General features: G+C 46.7%; 2 protein-coding genes across 2 annotated transcripts; both read right to left on the reverse strand.

The window, feature by feature from the left end:
• Window positions 1–723: 723 nt before the first annotated feature.
• On the reverse strand, window positions 724–5,052 carry LOC135094005 (uncharacterized). Its single transcript, XM_063993699.1, has 2 exons — window positions 3,039–5,052; window positions 724–1,231 (listed from the first exon to the last, which is right to left on the reverse strand). The coding sequence occupies exons 1-2, from the start codon at window positions 3,973–3,975 to the stop codon at window positions 1,035–1,037; spliced, it is 1,134 nt and encodes a 377-aa protein (XP_063849769.1). The 5' UTR covers window positions 3,976–5,052; the 3' UTR covers window positions 724–1,034.
• Window positions 5,053–12,942: 7,890 nt separating this feature from the next.
• Window positions 12,943–16,832, reverse strand: LOC135094004 (uncharacterized). The gene is made up of 2 exons (XM_063993698.1): window positions 15,035–16,832; window positions 12,943–14,143 (listed from the first exon to the last, which is right to left on the reverse strand). The coding sequence occupies exons 1-2, from the start codon at window positions 15,768–15,770 to the stop codon at window positions 13,698–13,700; spliced, it is 1,182 nt and encodes a 393-aa protein (XP_063849768.1). The 5' UTR covers window positions 15,771–16,832; the 3' UTR covers window positions 12,943–13,697.
• Between the last annotated feature and the right edge of the window lie 698 nt (window positions 16,833–17,530).

Genomic DNA, 17,530 nt, shown 5'->3' on the forward strand with positions numbered 1-17,530 from the left:
CAGCGGGGAGTGCACACTGGCCCGGCGCCTTAGCAGGGAGTGCACACTGGCGCAGCGCCCCAGTAGGGAGTGCACACTGGCCCGGCGCCTCAGTAGGGAGTGCACACTGGCGCGGCGCCCCATTAGGGAGTGCACACTGGCCCGGCGTTGCAGCAGGAAGTGCACACTGGCCCGGCGCCTCAGCAGGGAGTGCACACTGGTCCGGCTTTCCAGCAGGGAGTGCACACTGGCCCGGCGTTGCAGCAGGGAGTGCACACTGGCCCGGCGCCTCAGCAGGGAGTGCACACTGGTCCGGCTTTCCAGCAGGGAGTGCACACTGGCCCGGCTTTCCAGCAGGGAGTGCACACTGGTCCGGCTTTCCAGCAGGGAGTGCACACTGGCCCGGCTTTCCAGCAGGGAGTGCACACTGGCCCGGCTTTCCAGCAGGGAGTGCACACTGGCCCGGCTTTCCAGCAGGGAGTGCACACTGGCCCGGCTTTCCAGCAGGGAGTGCACACTGGCCCGGCTTTCCAGCAGGGAGTGCACACTGGCCCGGCTTTCCAGCAGGGAGTGCACACTGGCCCGGCGCCCCAGCAGGGAGTGCACACTGGCCCGGCTTTCCAGCAGGGAGTGCACACTGGCCCGGCTTTCCAGCAGGGAGTGCACACTGGCCCGGCTTTCCAGCAGGGAGTGCACACTGGCGCGGCGCCCCAGCAGGGAGTGCACACTGGCCCGGCGCCCCAGCAGGGAGTGCACACTGGTCACTGGGCTGCGACAGTTAGCCAAGGCCACTCTTGGAGTATCCAACAAACAAACAAAGAGAACTTTTGCTAAAACAAACCAAGCTAAGCAAATCACGAGACATCATTGACAAACTCTTGAGGGAACAAGGCTGCCGAATGCTGCTCCTTTACAAAAACACAGCAGTGCATGTTGTCTACAGCACCGTGGCGTATAGGTGTAACCCACGGACTCTTGAAGCCTCCAGGTGCCAGTAAGGTGCCACCAGTGGGAGGTACATTCTTGTAAACAGTTGAGGGAGGCCGCACGCCGTGTTAAGGCAGCACGTCATCGTACACTGGTTCCACTGAGTCTTGTGCAGACCCCAACACCATCACTGCGTGCTGAGAGGTCAGGCAGCATTTGTTAATAGGAGCCTTCTTGGTCTTGGTCTGGGATGTGCTCCTAGAGGTGGTGAACCGTTGGGGGCGGTTGGGGACGGCAGGTTGGGACTGGAACCTCACAATATTTGCTGCGAACATTTAAGGCGGCGTCACACAGGGCAAAATTAATATCTTCCAACACATTGGCCATTTTTGTTGGTGGTTCGGGAAAACGAGCAACGAGCAGCAGAATTTCGATTGTCGGGAAGAATGGAAAATGGCTGTGTTGTCGGACATATTGGGGGCACTTGGAGTCATATGACTGTCGTGTTCAATCTATAAATATAAACTGAATGTAAAAAATATATACTTAATGAGAGAAATTGTCAACTACAAAGCTAAAAAAAAAGTATGTGTGCGATTGTGTGATTATGATTTGATAATCTGGTGTGTGAAATCATTAATAACTCTTATTTAACAACTGCAGCTGGCGAGATGAATACAGTGTCGTGATGGAATCCCGTGCTCAGTTTTGCTGGAGTGTGAAAGCTTGGCACATATTAATTGAGCTATAGTGGATCCATGTTATAAATACATTGGGTGTTGGCTGTACCTGTCCTCGCTGTTGCCACTCCAACCCCTGAGTGACCTGTGACCAGCTGGTATGGCCTGCAGGATGCGGATGGTCGTGTCAAGGATACTGGGCCAAGTGCACCGAAAGATTTACAGCGACGTTGTTCCCTCATCAGTACAATTCTCCAGTAGCTCAATATCCTTACAATTCATGGTGCAGTGGCTTAAGAGATGCTAGTTGGGGGTTTGCTGTTGTTAGAACGACGAGGCGTCAACACAATGATCCAATCCCTATTCGCGGTATCACCAACGAAAATGGCCAACATGTTGGGAGAAATTTGCCCTGTGTGACGCCGCCTTTACACTGAATGAATATAATGAGAGACTGAACCAAACGGAATTACTGAAGAATGGGATGGAGAAAAACAGTGATGGTGGTGATGGCTGTGGTGGTGGTGGTGGTGGGGTTAGAGAGAGGCGGCACCCTAGAGGGGGCCAGAGTGAAAGGCAGGATGGGGGCAGAGAGTGGCAGCATCCAAGATGGGGTCAGAGAGTGGCAATAAAAATAGGGTCAGAGAGTGGTGATAGTCAAGAGGGGTCCAAAGAGTAGCGGAGGCTAAGATGGGGCCAGAGAATGGCGGCAGCCAAGATGGGGACAAAAAGTGGCAGAAGGCAAGATGGGGCCAGAGATTGGCAGGCAAGAGGGATCCAGAGAATGGCGGCAGGCAAGATGGGGCCAGAGAGTGGCCGAAGCCAAGATGGGGCCAGAGTGGTGGCAGGCAAAATGGGACCAGAGAGTGGTGGGATCAAAGATGGGACCAAAGAGTGGCGGCAGGCAAGATGGGGCCAGAAAGTGAGTGGCAAGATAGGATCAGAGAAGGGTGGCAGCCAAGATGGGGGCCAGAGAGTGGAGGCAACCAAGAAAGGGTCAGATATTGGCAGGAAAGATAAGGTCACGGATTGGCGGCAGAGAAGATGGGACCAGAAAATGGTGGCAGCCAAGACGGGGTCAGAGAATGGTGGCAGGCAAGATAGGGCCAGAAAGTGGTGGCAGGCAAGACGGGGACAGAGATTGGCGGAAGGCAAGATGGGGGCAAAAGAGTGGCGGTAGCTAAGATGGAGCCAGAGAGTGGCAGCAGCCAAGATGTGGCCAGAGTGGCGGCAGGCAAGATAGGGCCAGAGAGTGGCGGCAACTATGATAGGGTCACAGAATGGCAGGAGCCAAGATGGGGCCAGAGATGCAAGAATTTACTATGAAGAAAAGCTGAAAGAAAGGAGATCTTGCACAAACACACACACACACACACACACACACACACACACACACACACACACACACACACACACACACACACACACACACACACACAAACAATTACTCACGTAATATCACAGAATTCGGCTTCTTTCGCACCACCACCACCACCACCACCACCACCACCACCACCACTCCTGCTGACACTGCGATGATCATTATCTTGTCTTGTGTCAACTTAAGAGTACAGGGCGTCCTAGAGGTGATGGTTGTGGCGGTGGTAGTGGTGGTGGTGGTAGTGGTGGTTGTGGTGGAGGTGGTCGTAGTGGTGGGTGTCGTGGCGGTGGTGGTGGTCGTGGCGGTGGGTGTCTTGGCGGTGGCGGTAGTCGCGGGGGTGGTGGTCGTGGCGTTTGTGGTCCTGGTGGTGGTAGATGGAGCCCCCTGGCAGACGGGCAGTTGAATGCGCAGGGAAAGCCTTACCAAGGTGACGCTACAACCCTTGGGTGGCCTTTCATTTCTCCACCTGGACGGGCCGTACGCCATCACGCTGAGGCTCTTGAGGCTCATCTGGAAAGTCTTGATCCAGCACTCCTTCCAGCATCTACCACACATAAAACCCAAGTAAAACCCATTCTCGGTTTTCCATGTTCGCGCCTCGAATTCCCGCCACGTGCCATCACGCGGGAAACATTCCTCCTCTGCAGGGAACCAGGCAGTGTGGTGAGTGCCGTTACTTGCCTGCACATCAAGACGGACGCCCTCAAAGTCGCTCTCAGGCTTCAGAAACAACGTAAGATGACCTTCATATCGTTCACCGTTCCTGATGACTTGTGTGGTATTGATGACTTGTGGTTGTCCTTCCTTCACTACCATGTCGGCAGCACTACAGTCCTGGGCCAGGGTGGGGCTTGGTGCGTTTCCAGGACTAAGCGCCAGGAGCAGCAGCAGCAGCAGCGGCAGCAGCGAGCACTGCGAGACTCTCCTCATGATTGTCGTGCGTATGTCTGTGTGTGTGTGTGTGTGTGTGTGTGTACTGCCGCAGAAAGCGACAGGAAGTGAAGTCATCCTGCAGATGTCGCCACGGCCATTATTTGGAGAGGCCAGGTTGCAGGGCAGCTGTAGGACGATAGCAAGAGGTGAAGTACCTGCTGCTACTGGTAGTAATTTTCACGTGTCCATTTTCCATTTGCTGTTCCTCAGGTGTTCACGTAATCGATCTTTTCAGCTGTGAATAGCAAGCAGTGGTTGGTCAGTCAGGAAGAGTTCAAACAGTCGCATTGAGACGCGTGAACCACTCAAGTAATTACTTGCAATGCTTTTTCTACCAATGAGCGCGTTCATAAAGCCATGATGCATCAGCCAGTCAATACTCGGGTAAGGGGACAGGGTTTCGAAATGACACTTTCCTGGAATTCTTGTCGATGAAGAATAAGGAAGGAAGGAAGGAAGGCGTGACAATTATTGCAGTGACGCTTTATTATTTTTATTTATGTGAGTGTTGAGTGAGGTGGGCGTCTGATGCTCAAGTGGGCGCGGATCTGATTAAATAAGGAAAGGTGGAATGAGCGGCGCGTTTCGTTAAAGTTTTGAAACAGCGGAGCGAAGCAGCGAGAGTCGTGGCTGTGGCTGAGACGTGAAGCGTGAGAGGCACAGCAAGGCAGTGTCGCCGTGCGTGGGTGGAATGGCGGTGTGTGGGTGAGTGTGTGGGCGTTGTCCTCTTTCCCTTCGTCTTCTTCCTTTTGTAGTCTTTCCAAGTACATTCATTATCCATTTCTGTTGTTCCACAATAGTGACGAAAATCAACAGTGTCTGAAATAAGCCTCGTTAACGTGTGATCCATCGTCATCCGTTTGTCAGTCACTCCATAAAAGCAATGTAACACGGCCTCTGAGACCCACTGTAGTATCTCCCTTCTATCTCGATTCTCTTTCCCCTTCTCTCTCTTTCCTTCCTTTGTCGTACCTTCTTTGTTATTTATTTATCTATTTATCTATTCATGTATGTATGCATCCATCCACCTGTTGCATGTAACACTGCAGTCACGATAAGGCGACCTTCTGTCTGTCACCTGGCAGAATCGCGATAAGACGACCCTCTGTCTGTCACCTAGCAGATTTGCAATACACTTCTAATTCCTACGAGTATTTCTCTCTTGCGCACCCCCGTCCCGCCCCCCCCCCCCTCTCTCTCTCTCTCTCTCTCTCTCTCTCTCTCTCTCTCTCTCTCTCTCTCTCTCTCTCTCTCTCTCTCTCTTTTCGCAGATTTTTTCTTTCACGCAATGGTAGGATGGTGGTAGTAGTAATAGTAGTAGTTTCAGTAGTAGTAGTAGTAGTAGTAGTAGTAGTTGCAGTTTTTGTTGTTGCTGTTGTCGTCGTCATTGTTACTGTTGTCGTTGTTATTGTTGTTGTTGTTGTTGTTGTCATTGCTGTTGACGTAGATGTTGCTGTTGTCGTCGTCGTCGTCATCATCGTCGCCGTCGTCGTTTGCATAGTAGTTGTCGTCGTTGTCGTTGTCGTCGTTGTCATTCTCGTCGTCGATGTTGTCTTCGTAGTTGTCCTAGTCATCGTCATCGTCGTTCTCGTCGTCGTCGTCGTTGTCATAGTCATAGTCATCGTCGTCGTTGTCGTCGTTGTCATAGTCATAGTCGTCGTTGTCGTTGTCGTCGTTGTCTTAGTCATAGTCGTCGTCGTCGTCGTTGTCGTCGTTGTCGTTGTCTTAGTCATAGTCGTCGTCGTCGTCGTCGTCGTTGTCGTCGTTGTCATAGTCATAGTCGTCGTCGTCGTTGTCGTTGTTGTCATAGTCATAGTCGTCGTTGTCGTTGTCGTCGTTGTCATAGTCGTCGTCGTCGTTGTCGTTGTCGTCGTTGTCATAGTCATAGTCGTCGTTGTCGTTGTCGTCGTTGTCATAGTCATAGTCGTCGTTGTCGTCGTTGTCATAGTCACAGTCGTCGTCGTCGTTGTCGTCGTTGTCATAGTCATAGTCGTCGTCGTCGTCGTCGTTGTCGTTGTCGTCGTTGTCTTAGTCATAGTCGTCGTCGTCGTCGTCGTTGTCGTTGTCGTCGTTGTCTTAGTCATAGTCGTCGTCGTCGTCGTCGTTGTCGTTGTCGTCGTTGTCTTAGTCATAGTCGTCGTCGTCGTCTTCGTTGTCGTTGTCGTCGTTGTCTTAGTCATAGTCGTCGTCGTCGTCGTCGTTGTCGTTGTCGTCGTTGTCTTAGTCATAGTCGTCGTCGTCGTCGTCGTTGTCGTTGTCGTCGTTGTCTTAGTCATAGTCGTCGTCGTCGTTGTTGTTGACGTCGTTCTCGTTATTGTCGTTGTTGTCATCGTTGTAGTTGTCGTCGTTATCGTCGTCGTCGTCAATGTTGTTGTCGTCGTTGTCGTTGTTGCCGTTCTCGTTGTTGTCGTCATTGTGGTCGTTGTCGTTGTCGTCGTTGTCGTTGTTGTTGTGGTCGTTGTCTTCGTCTTTGTTGTTGTTGTTGTGGTCGTTGTCATAGTCATCACTGTCGTTGTTGTCGTTCTTGTCATTGCTGTCGTCGTCGTCATTAACGTTGTCGTTGCCGTCGTCGTCGTCGTTGTGGTTCTCGTCGTCGCCGTCCTTGTCGTCGTTGTTTTCGTTGTTGTTGTCGTTATTGTTGTACTTGTTGTTGTTGTTGTAGTTGTTGTTGATCGTCGTTGTCGTCTTTGTCATTGTTGATGTCGATGTTAGTGATGTTGTTCTTGTTCTTGTTGATGTCGTTGTTGTTGCTGATTTTCATATTGTTGTTGTTGTTGTTGTTGTTGTTATTGTTGTTGTTGTTGTTGTTGTTGTTGTTGTTGTTGTTGTTGTTGTTGTTGCTGTTGTTGCTGTTGATGTTCATGTTGGTGTTGTCGTTCTTGTTGATTGTTTTCGTTGTTGTTGTTGTTGTTGCTGTTGTTTTTCTTGTTGTTCTTGTTGTTCTTGTTGTTGTTGATGTTGATGTCGTTGTCGTCGTCGTTGTTGTCGTTGTTGTTTTTGATGTTCATCTTGGTGATGTTGCCGTTTTTGTTGTTGATGTTCATGTTGGTAATGTTGTTGTCGTTGTTGTTGTTTCTGTTGCGTTGTTGTTGTTGTTGTCATGTTAGTTATAATAGTCTTATTGAAAATTTTTTGTTTGTCACCCATTCATCTTCCTTCCCTTTAACTTCTCTTTATCTTCCTTCTGCTTCTCATCCTCCTCCTCTTCCTTCTCATCTTAAAATAACTCATGCATTTTATAGACCGAGATTTCATCATTAATATCTTAATTTCCAGACAGGTATATATAATTTACCATACGGTGAATAATGGAACTTCCTTTCTTTCTCTTCTATGAACACCATGTCAGTTTTCCACTGCATGGTTCTTTCCCAATTATTTCCATGCCAGTGCAAGCTGTAGGGAGTGGCAGGTGGGGAGGATCCTTCCGCTGTACTGTTCTGTCACTCTGCCTGTATTTTTTTTTTTTTATGTAGCTATGGCACTCAAAAGAAACAATCATAATGAAAAAAAAAAGGCCCACTTAAATGCCGGTCCCCTAACAGAGCCAAAACCGGTCATCAAAAACTAAAGGATAAGAGTCTTGAAACCTCCCTCTTGAAAGAATTCAAGTCATAGAAAGAAGGAAATACGGAAGCAGGAAGGGAGTCCCAGAGTTTACTGAGAAGACTCAAAACACCTAACTTCATTGAAGCTGTTTTAGCTAGAGATGAGATGTGAACTTTCCACTTAAGATTAAGTAAAGGACAGACCGAGGATGTTCACTGTAGAAGAGAGGGATAGTTGAATGTCAATGAAAAAGGGGGATAGTTATCTAGAAGGTTGTGTTGAGTTTACAGATGGAAGAATTGAGTTTTTGGGGCATTGAATGATACAAAGTTTGCTCTGTCCTAATCAGCAATTTTAGAAAGATCAGAAGTCAGGCATTCTGTGGCTTCTCTGCATGAACTGTTTACTTCCTGAAGGGTTGGACGTCTATGACAAAGCATGGAAAAGTGCAGAGTGGTATCATCAGCGTAGGAGTGGATAGGACAAGAAATTTGGTTTAGAAGATCGTTAATGAATGATAGGAAGAGAGTGGGTGACAGGACAGAACCCTGTGGAACACCACTGTTAATAAATTTAGGAGAACAGTGACCATCTACCGCAGCAGCAATAGGAAGGTCAGAGAAGAAACTTGAGATGAAGTTACAGAGAAAAGGATAGAAACCGTAGGAGGGTAGTTCGGAAATCAAAGCTTTGTGCCAGACTCTATCAAAAGCTTTTGATATGTCTAAACTCTGAGGCAACAGCAAAAGTTTCACCAAAATCTCTAAAAGAGGATGACCAAGACTCACTAAGGAAAGCCAGATCACCAGTAGAGCGACCTTGACGAAACCCATACTGGCAGTCAGATAGAAGATTGTGAAGTGATAGATGTTTAAGAATCTTCTTGTTGAGGATCGATTCAAAAACATAGATAGGCAGGAAATTAAAACAATGATGACGCTTCTCTCTGTAACATGTGAAATGAATCCCCAAATGCTGCGCACGCTATAGTTTATTCTGAGTCAAGGCAAGCCTGCAGTCATATAAATTGAACACTTAGCACTATAAGTATAGTGATTGGTCTTGCCATCACGTTTGTATCATTAGTTACAACTACATTACAAATGTCATTACGCTGTATCGACAACATACTTAATTTATAGTACACTTACGTTTTGGTGGCTTTGTGAATGAGCGTGGCGACGGGTGTAGAACGCAGGTCTGGGTGTGGTGGTGGCGATCTCCCTACTGCCGCTAGGAACGTCGCGAGCATCCACAACACTCGACCACCACAAGGGTATCATTTTGGCCCTATGCTATAAGAAAAAGAGAGGTGAAAAGAGAGATGTACTGTAGGAACTTACTGTTGTCTTAACTATCACTAACTTCTTACTGTGCCATATACCCAAACTCCGCCCTGATACTCTGATTGGGCAAAAACATATATTGCCACGCCTATGGGCAGGTCATGTGTATGAAATGTATTATTGTATATGTATGATGTGAAATGTAGGGGATTTTCACCGTTACCACAGAAACAGCTTCTAAGGGAAAAATGTAGCAAAGTAGAGTATATAATATCATGTAGTTGAGGTAGTCAGACAGCAGGCTGCAGGCAGAGAGAGCAGGGGGAAGAAGCAGAGAGGTTGCAGAGGTTTCAGACCTGAGAGGATCCTGAGACGACATGGACAAGCTCGTCCTAGTGCTCGTAAGTGGAGCTTAAAAGTTACGTGATGCTGTCTCAATAATGATTGTTTCATGAAGGTGAAAAAGGAGGAAGTAATTTGTGTGGTGTTTTATTGTTAGGATGTTTAGATTTAGGATTTTGTGTTTGATTTTATGTGTGTTTTTGTGTAAATTCGTTGTATAGATTAAGTATTGAATTGCTCTGACAAGAAACTCGGATTACTATTACAATTAATTTTACTGAAGTAAATGTAGAAATTTTAACAGTGTATAATATACTTCCTTATGGCCATTACTTGAATAACAGTCTTCATACACAACCGTGCAAGTTGCAAGCACGACAGAAGTGTCCTGTACTAAATGAACAAAGGACAACTTCCGTGATGTTTAACAAAGATTCTGTTCCTACCAATTCCTACCTACCTATGGGTAAATCATTTGGTCACCTGCGTTGAGCACCCTCGCAAAAAAACAAGACTAGATACATATACTATATATGTCATGCACTGGTGTCCTGGCCTGTTTCCTGTAGAGAGATCCCGACCTGAAAGAATTTATACAAAGGCAAAATCCCTCAAATGATACACCACAGGCGACAGGCGACAGGCGACAGAGAGTTGTAATAAACGGTTCTAAATCCGAGTGGGGTCAAGTAATTAGTGGTGTGCCACAGGGATCAGTATTAGGACCATTGTTGCTTTTAATATATATATCAATGAACTGGATAGTGGAATTAGTAATGATGTTAATAAATTTGTGGATGGCATAAATACATGTAGATCAGTTAGGTCAAAATCGGAAGCCATCACCTTGCAGGCAGATTGAGATAGGATGAACGAATGGACAGACAGATGGCAAATGCAGTTTAATATCAACACATGCAAAGTACTTAGCGTAGGTAGAGGAAACCCACACAGTAGGTACACAATAAACAACGAAACTCTGGTAGGTACAGGGTATGAAAAAGATTTAGGAATTATAGTTAGCTTTGAAATCCGTCTAAGAAAGCAATGCATAGAGGCCAGAAACAGGGCAAATAGGGTATTAGAATGAATTTTTAGGAGTGTTAAAAGTAGAAGGCCCGAAGTAATATTAAAGTTATATTTGGTGCTGGTCAAACCACATCTAGACTACGCTGTACAGTTCTGGTCCCCATATTACATGAAGGATATACATCTATTAGAATCAATACCAAGGATACAGGGGAGGAAGAGTATTCCTTACGAAGCGAGATTGAAGCTGTTAAATTTACATTCTTTAGAGAGACGTAGGTTAGAGGAGGACCTGATGGAAGTCTTTAAGTGGTCCTCTCCCTTCACTGACCATCCTGGTGAACTATCCTTCAACTTTGCTCTCCTCCACGATCTAGAACAATTGGTGCAACACTCTACTCGTATTCCTGACCGTCTTGCAGATACACCTAACATTCTTGACCTTTTTCTAACCTCTAATCCTTCTGCTTATGCTGTTACCCTCTCTTTTCCGAAGGAGTCTCCGATCACAATCTCATATCTGTATCTTGCCCTATCGCTCCAATCCCTCCTCAGGATCCCCCTAAGTGGAGGTGCCTCTGGTGTTTTGCCTCTGCTAGTTGAGGGGACCTGAGAAGGTATTTTGCTGATTTTACTTGGAATGACTACTGCTTCTGTGTCAGAGACCCGTCTCTGTGCCGAATGCATAACAGAGGTGATAGTGTGTGGCATGGATGCGTACATTCCTCACGCTTTTTCTCGACCTAGAACCTTCCAAACCTTGGTTTAACACAGCCTGTTCTCGTACTATACATGATAGAGAGGTGGCCCACAAGAGGTACTTGAGCCTTCCATCACCAGAATCTCATGCGCTTTATACTTCTGCCCGGAACCATGCCAAGTAATGGCATGGAACCATGCCTTCATTAATAGAAAGTGTCAAAATCTTTCAAGATCTAACTCCCTTCGTGACTTCTGGCATCTAGCCAAAACATCTTCAATAACTTTGCTTCTTCTTCTTTCCCTCCTTTATTTCATCCAGATGGCACCACTGCTATCACATCTATCTCTAAAGCTGAACTCTTCGCTCAGATCTTTGCTAAAAACTCTACCTTGGATGATTCAGGGCTTGTTTCTCACTCTCCTCCACCATCCTAATACTTCATGCTACCTATTAAAATTCTTCACAATGATGATTTCCGTACCCTCGCTGGCCTAAACCATCAGAAGGCTTATGGTCCTGATGGGGTCTCTCCTATTCTGTGCTTGCACCTTGCCTAGTCAAGCTCTTTCAGCTCTGTCTGTCAACATCTACCTTTCCTCTTGCTGGAAATTTGCCTACATTCAGCCTGTTTCTAAAAAGGGTGACCGTTCTAATCCCTCAAACTACCGTCCTATTGCTTTAATTTCCTGCCTATCTAAAGTTTTTGAATCTATCCTCAACAGGAAGATTCTTAAACATCTATCACTTCACAACTTTCTATCTGACTGCCAGTATGGGTTCCATCAAGGCCGCTCTACTGGTGATCTTCTGGCTATCCTTACTGAGTCTTGGTCATCCTCTTTTAAAGATTTTGGTGAAACTTTTGCTGTTGCCATAGACATATCAAAAGCTTTTGAAAGAGTCTGGCACAAAGCTTTGACTTCCAAACTATCCTCCTACGGCTTCTATCCTTCTCTCTGTAACTTCATCTCAAGTTTTCTTTCTGACCGTTCTATTGCTGCCGTGGTAGACGGTCACTGTTCTTCTCCTAAATCTATTAACAGTGGTGTTCCTCAAGGTTGTCCTGTCAACCAGTCTCTTTCTATTATTCATCAATGATCTTCTAAACCAAACTTCTTGTCCCATCCATTCCTGCGATGATGATACCACCCTTCACTTTTCCACGTCTTTTCATAGACGTCCAACCCGTCAGGAAGTAAACTTTTCACCGAGGGAGGCCACAAAACGCCTGACTTCTGTTCTTTCTAAAATTTCTGATTGGGGCAGAGCAAACTTGGTATTGTTCAGTGCCTCGAAAACTCAATTCCTCCATCTATCTATCAACTCGACACAACCTTCCAGACAACTATCTCTTCTTCATTGACACTCAACTGTCCCCCTCTTCTACACTGAACATCCTCAGTCTGTCCTTTCCTCATAATCTAAACCTGAAACTTCACATCTCATCTCTAGCTACAACAGCTTCTTTGAAGTTGGGTGTCCTGAGACGTTTTTCTCACCCTTCCAGCAGCTAATTCCGTACAGGGCTTTATCCGTCCATGTATGGAGTATGCTTCACATGTCTGGGAGTGTTCCACTCATGCCGTTCTTTTAGACAGGGTGGAATCAAAAGCTTTTCGTCTCCACACCTCCTCTCCTCTAACTGACTGTCTTCAGCTTGTTTCTCATCGCCTCAATGCTGCATCTCTAGCTGTCTTCTACCGCTATTTTCATGCTAACTGTTCTTCTAATCTTGCTAACTGCATGCCTCCCCTCCTCCAGCGGCCTCGCTGCACAAGACTTTCTTCTTTCTCTCATCCCTATTCTGTCCACCTCTCTAACGCAAGAGTTAACCAGTATTCTCATTCATTCATTCTTTTCTCTGGTAAACTCTGGAACTCCCTGCCTGCTTCTGTATTTCCATCTTCCTATGACTTGAATTCCTTCAAGAGGGAGGTTTCAACACACTTATCCTTCAGTTTTTGACTACCGCTTCGGACCCTTTTCTGGGACTGGCATCTCAGTGGGCATTTTTTTATTGGATTTTTGTTCCCCTTGGCCAATACCCCTCCTACATAAAAAAATAAATAAATAAATAAATAAATAAACAAATAAATAAATAAATAAATAAAATAAGGGTTATAACAAAGGGGACGTAAGCAAAATTTTAATTATCAGTAACCAGGATGGAACAACAAAAAAACGTGTTCAAGCTTGAAAAATTTAAGTTTAAAAAAGAGATAGTAAGGAATTGGTTCTCATATAGAGTGGTAGATGACTGAAACGGACTCAGTAATCAAATTGTTAGTGCTGAGTCACTATGGAGCTTTAAAACAATATTAGACAAATTATGGATGGTGATGATAGGTGGAAATAGGTAGGTATATTTAATACAGGGACTGCCACGTGTAGGCCTGGTGGCTTCTTGCAGCTTCCCTTATTTCTTACGTTCTTATGTTCTGCAGTGGAATCATTAAAACCAAGATTTTTTTTTTGTAAAGCAAGACAGAACTGAAACTGTATGTACAGACATTCAAGATGTCTTTCCTTTCCTTTTCATCTACTTCGTTAACTTGTGACGAAAGATACGAGAGGAAAGAAGCACGCGAGTGTTGTACTATAACCAGGGCAGAGAGAGAGAGAGAGAGAGAGAGAGAGAGAGAGAGAGAGAGAGAGAGAGAGAGAGAGAGAGAGAGAGAGAGAGAGAGAGAGAGAGAGAGAGAGAGAGAGAGAGAGAGAGAGAGAGAGAGAGAGAGAGAGAGAGAGAGAGAGAGAGAGAGAGAGAAAGAGAGGTGTTCCTTGCTTGACGTTGAGGGAACACCCTGTTTACTAATGCTCCTTTACAAAACAGAGAAATCGGTTTCCTCACAGCCTTCTGGTTGTATTTTCCAGCCTGCAGCGCATGTTGCCTACAGCACCGTGGCGTATAGGTGTGACCCACGGACTCCCGGAGCCTCTAGGTGCCCGTGAGGGAAGACACCACCCCCAGCAGGAGACACATTCTCGTAAAAAGGTGAGCGAAGTCGCATGGCAAGTTCAGGCAGCACGTCGTCGTGTGAAAGCCGCGGCACCACCACTCGGCGTGCTGAGAGGTCAGGCATGATTTCATAATAGATGTGTTCCTCATCTTGGTCTGGGATGCGTTCCTGGCCGTGGGTGAACCGCAGGCGGCGGCTGGGGACGGCAGGCTGGGACTGTACAGGCTGCGACACCATCACTCGATGTGCTGAGTGGTCAGGCAGGATTTGGTAATAAAAGCCTTCCTGGTATTGGTCTGAAATGCCTCCCTGGCCGGATGCGGACTGCAGGGGACGGCTGACGACGGCAGGCTCGGGCTGGAACCTCACCTCATTTGCTGCAAACAGTTACGCTGAATAAATATAATGAGGAACGAAACACGAACAAAATTACTGAATAAGAAGTCAGTGTTGGTGGTGGTGGTGGTAGTGGTGGTGGTGGTGGTGGTGGTGGTGGAGGTGGTGGAGGTGGTGGAGGCAAGGAACGTCCACAAATTTGGTGTGAATAAAAACGGATTATGGAGACAGGATGCAAGAGGCAAGCTCGTATCATGCGTAGTACACACACACACACACACACACACACACACATAACATGATGATAATACTTGTCGCATTACATTCCATGCATAGAAATATGTTGAGAGATAACTACTGCACTGATTAGATCTAAAATGAAATGTGCCTGGAATGAGCTGCAGCTGTGTGGCGGAGAGCAGCAGCCAAGGAGTCAGAGTGGCGGAAGCCAAGATGGGGGCAGAGAGTGATAGTGTCGCATGCGAACTGTGCGCATGTCATGCGAATTGTGGACATCCTTTTTTAGCTTTGGTTAAACTCGTGTTTGCAGGTTATTGTTGACTGATATTGCTTCTGGAGCAAGCACGATCATCATTCGTTAGTATGGAGGTAAAGAAAAGATCAGCAATACTATTATAATCCCCATTTATCAAGTATTATGATAGCTACCATTCGTCTCCTGGACGGCGATTCCGCTGGCCTCCACACAGGTGCGTACAATTTAAATTTTTAAAGTAACTAGATATATTTTCAGGTCTCTTTTAATACTGTGCACAAAGGAATAACTCACGAGTCTCCTCATGCCTAAGTTCAGTGAGAAACGGTCACAACCATAAGTCCAAGAATTCCCTCTGAAGAATAACTGAAACACACACACACACACACACACACACACACACACACACACACACACACACACACACAATACTCACGTAATGGCATAGATCTTCGCTTCTTACAAAACACCACCACTACGGCCACCAGCACCACCATCACCAACACTACTACTGCTGACAACGCTATGATTATTATGTTGTCATGTGTCGGCTTAGAAGTCCAAATATCCCCTGAGGTCGTGGCGATGGTGGTCGTGGCGTTTGTGGTCCTGGTGGTGGTAGATGGAGCCACCTGGCAGACGGGCAGTTGAATGCGCAGGGAAAGCCTTACCAAGGTGACGCTACAACCCTTGGGTGGCTTTTCATTTCTCCACCTGGACGGGCCGTACGCCACCACGCTGAGGCTCTTGAGGCTTATCTGGAAAATCTTGATCCAGCACTCCTTCCAGCATCTACCAGACATAAAGCCCAAATAAAACCCATTCTCGGTTTTCCATGTTCGCGCCTCGAATTCCCGCCACGTGCCATCACGCGGGAAACATTCCTCCTCTGCAGGGAACCAGGCAGTGTGGTGAGTGCCGTTACTTGCCTGCACATCAAGACGGACGCCCTCAAAGTCGCTCTCAGGCTTCAGAAACAACGTAAGATGACCTTCATATCGTTCACCGTTCCTGATGACTTGTGTGGTATTGATGACTTGTGGTTGTCCTTCCTTCACTACCATGTCGGCAGCACTACAGTCCTGGGCCAGGGTGGGGCTTGGTGCGTTTCCAGGACTAAGCGCCAGGAGCAGCAGCAGCGGCAGCAGTGAGCATGGCGAGACTCTCCTCATGACTGTCGTGTGTATGTCTGTCTGTGTGTGTGTGTGTGTGTGTGTGTGTGTGTGTGTGTGTACTGTGCACGCTACAAGCCCCGCAGAGAGCGACAGGAAGTGAAGTCATCCTGCAGATGTCGCCACGGCCATTATTTGGAGAGGCCAGGTTGCAGGGCAGCTGTAGGACGATAGCAAGAGGTGAAGTACCTGCTGCTACTGGTAGTAATTTTCACGTGTCCATTTTCCATTTGCTGTTCCTCAGGTGTTCACGTAATCGATCTTTTCAGCTGTGAATAGCAAGCAGTGGTTGGTCAGTCAGGAAGAGTTCAAACAGTCGCATTGAGACGCGTGAACCACTCAAGTAATTACTTGCAATGCTTTTTCTACCAATGAGCGCGTTCATAAAGCCATGATGCATCAGCCAGTCAATACTCGGGTAAGGGGACAGGGTTTCGAAATGACACTTTCCTGGAATTCTTGTCGATGAAGAATAAGGAAGGAAGGAAGGAAGGCGTGACAATTATTGCAGTGACGCTTTATTATTTTTATTTATGTGAGTGTTGAGTGAGGTGGGCGTCTGATGCTCAAGTGGGCGCGGATCTGATTAAATAAGGAAAGGTGGAATGCGCAGCGTTTCGTTAAGGTTTTGAAACAGCGGAGCAAAGCAGCGAGAGTCGTGGCTGTGGCTGAGAGGCGAGGCGTGGGAAGCGCGGCAAGACAGTGTCGCCGTGCGTGGGTGGAACGCAGGTGTGTGGGTGAGTGTGTGGGCGTTGTCCTCTTCCCCTTCGTCTTCCTCCTTTTGTAGTCTTTCCAAGTACATTCATTATCCACTTCTGTTGCTCCACCTTCGTGATGAAAATCAGCAAAAAAAAAGTGTGATCCATAGTCATCAGTTTGTTGGTCTCTATCTCCTGTCTCATCCTCCTCCCCAGTCCCTCCGCTCTCTTTCCCTTCCTTCTTTTCCTATCTTGTCATTCCTCATTTGTTATTTTTTCATTTATTCACTTGTTCGTTCACTTTTCATCACGTTAATATTTCCAATTCCGATATGGCATCAGTTCTGTTCTTGCTGTTCTCTCTTGCGGCGCCTTAAGTCAAATAAAATCGCAGTTCTCTTCTTCCCCATGTTGTGGCCGCGCCTCCTGCAGCACCAAGATGCACAGCCGCACACTAATACACGCTTCTCTCGCCCATAATTCTCTTTTTCTTTTTCTCTGCTTCCCCATCCTATGGCTTCGACTCATGCAGCGCCAAGGTTTCACCAAAATCCCTAAAAGAGGATGACCAAGACTCAATAAGGAAAGCAAGATGATCACCAGCAGAGCGGCTACGAAGGAACCCATATTGGCGATTAGATTTTTTTTTTTTTTTATTGGATTTTTGTTGCCCTTGGCCAGTGTTCTTCCTACATAAAAAAAAAAAAAAAAAATCTAATCGCCAATATGGGTTCCTTCGTGGCCGCTCTGCTGGTGATCATCTTGCTTTCCTTATTGAGTCTTGGTCATCCTCTTTTAGGGATTCTGGTGAAACCTTGGCGCTGCATGAGTCGAAGCCATAGGATGGGGAAGCAGAGAAAAAGGAAAAGAGAACTGCTGCTGACGAGGGAGAGAGGACCAGGAACAGAAGAGGAAAGATTAATATGATAAAAAGTAAATAGATAAATGAATAAATAAATAGATAAACAAGTAAATAAATACATACATACATGAATAACAATGGAAGTATGACAATGGAAGGAAGGATCGAAAGAAGAGAGACACTGATGCCGCTCGCCTGCC

Source organism: Scylla paramamosain, chromosome 44, assembly GCF_035594125.1.
Source record: "Scylla paramamosain isolate STU-SP2022 chromosome 44, ASM3559412v1, whole genome shotgun sequence".
Lineage (NCBI taxonomy): Eukaryota > Metazoa > Arthropoda > Malacostraca > Decapoda > Portunidae > Scylla > Scylla paramamosain.

What these genes read in the sequence shown, in the direction of transcription:
- LOC135094005 (XM_063993699.1), bottom strand. Translation starts at nt 3,975, where the DNA reads ATGACTTCACTTCCTGTCGCTTTCTGCGGCAGTACACACACACACACA. An exon ending in GCCGAATTCTGTGATATTAC is followed by an intron (nt 1,232 to 3,038) that starts GTGAGTAATTGT and finishes AAATGTTCGCAG; the next exon opens with CAAATATTGTGAGGTTCCAG.
- LOC135094004 (XM_063993698.1), bottom strand. Translation starts at nt 15,770, where the DNA reads ATGAGGAGAGTCTCGCCATGCTCACTGCTGCCGCTGCTGCTGCTCCTG. An exon ending in GCGAAGATCTATGCCATTAC is followed by an intron (nt 14,144 to 15,034) that starts GTGAGTATTGTG and finishes AACTGTTTGCAG; the next exon opens with CAAATGAGGTGAGGTTCCAG.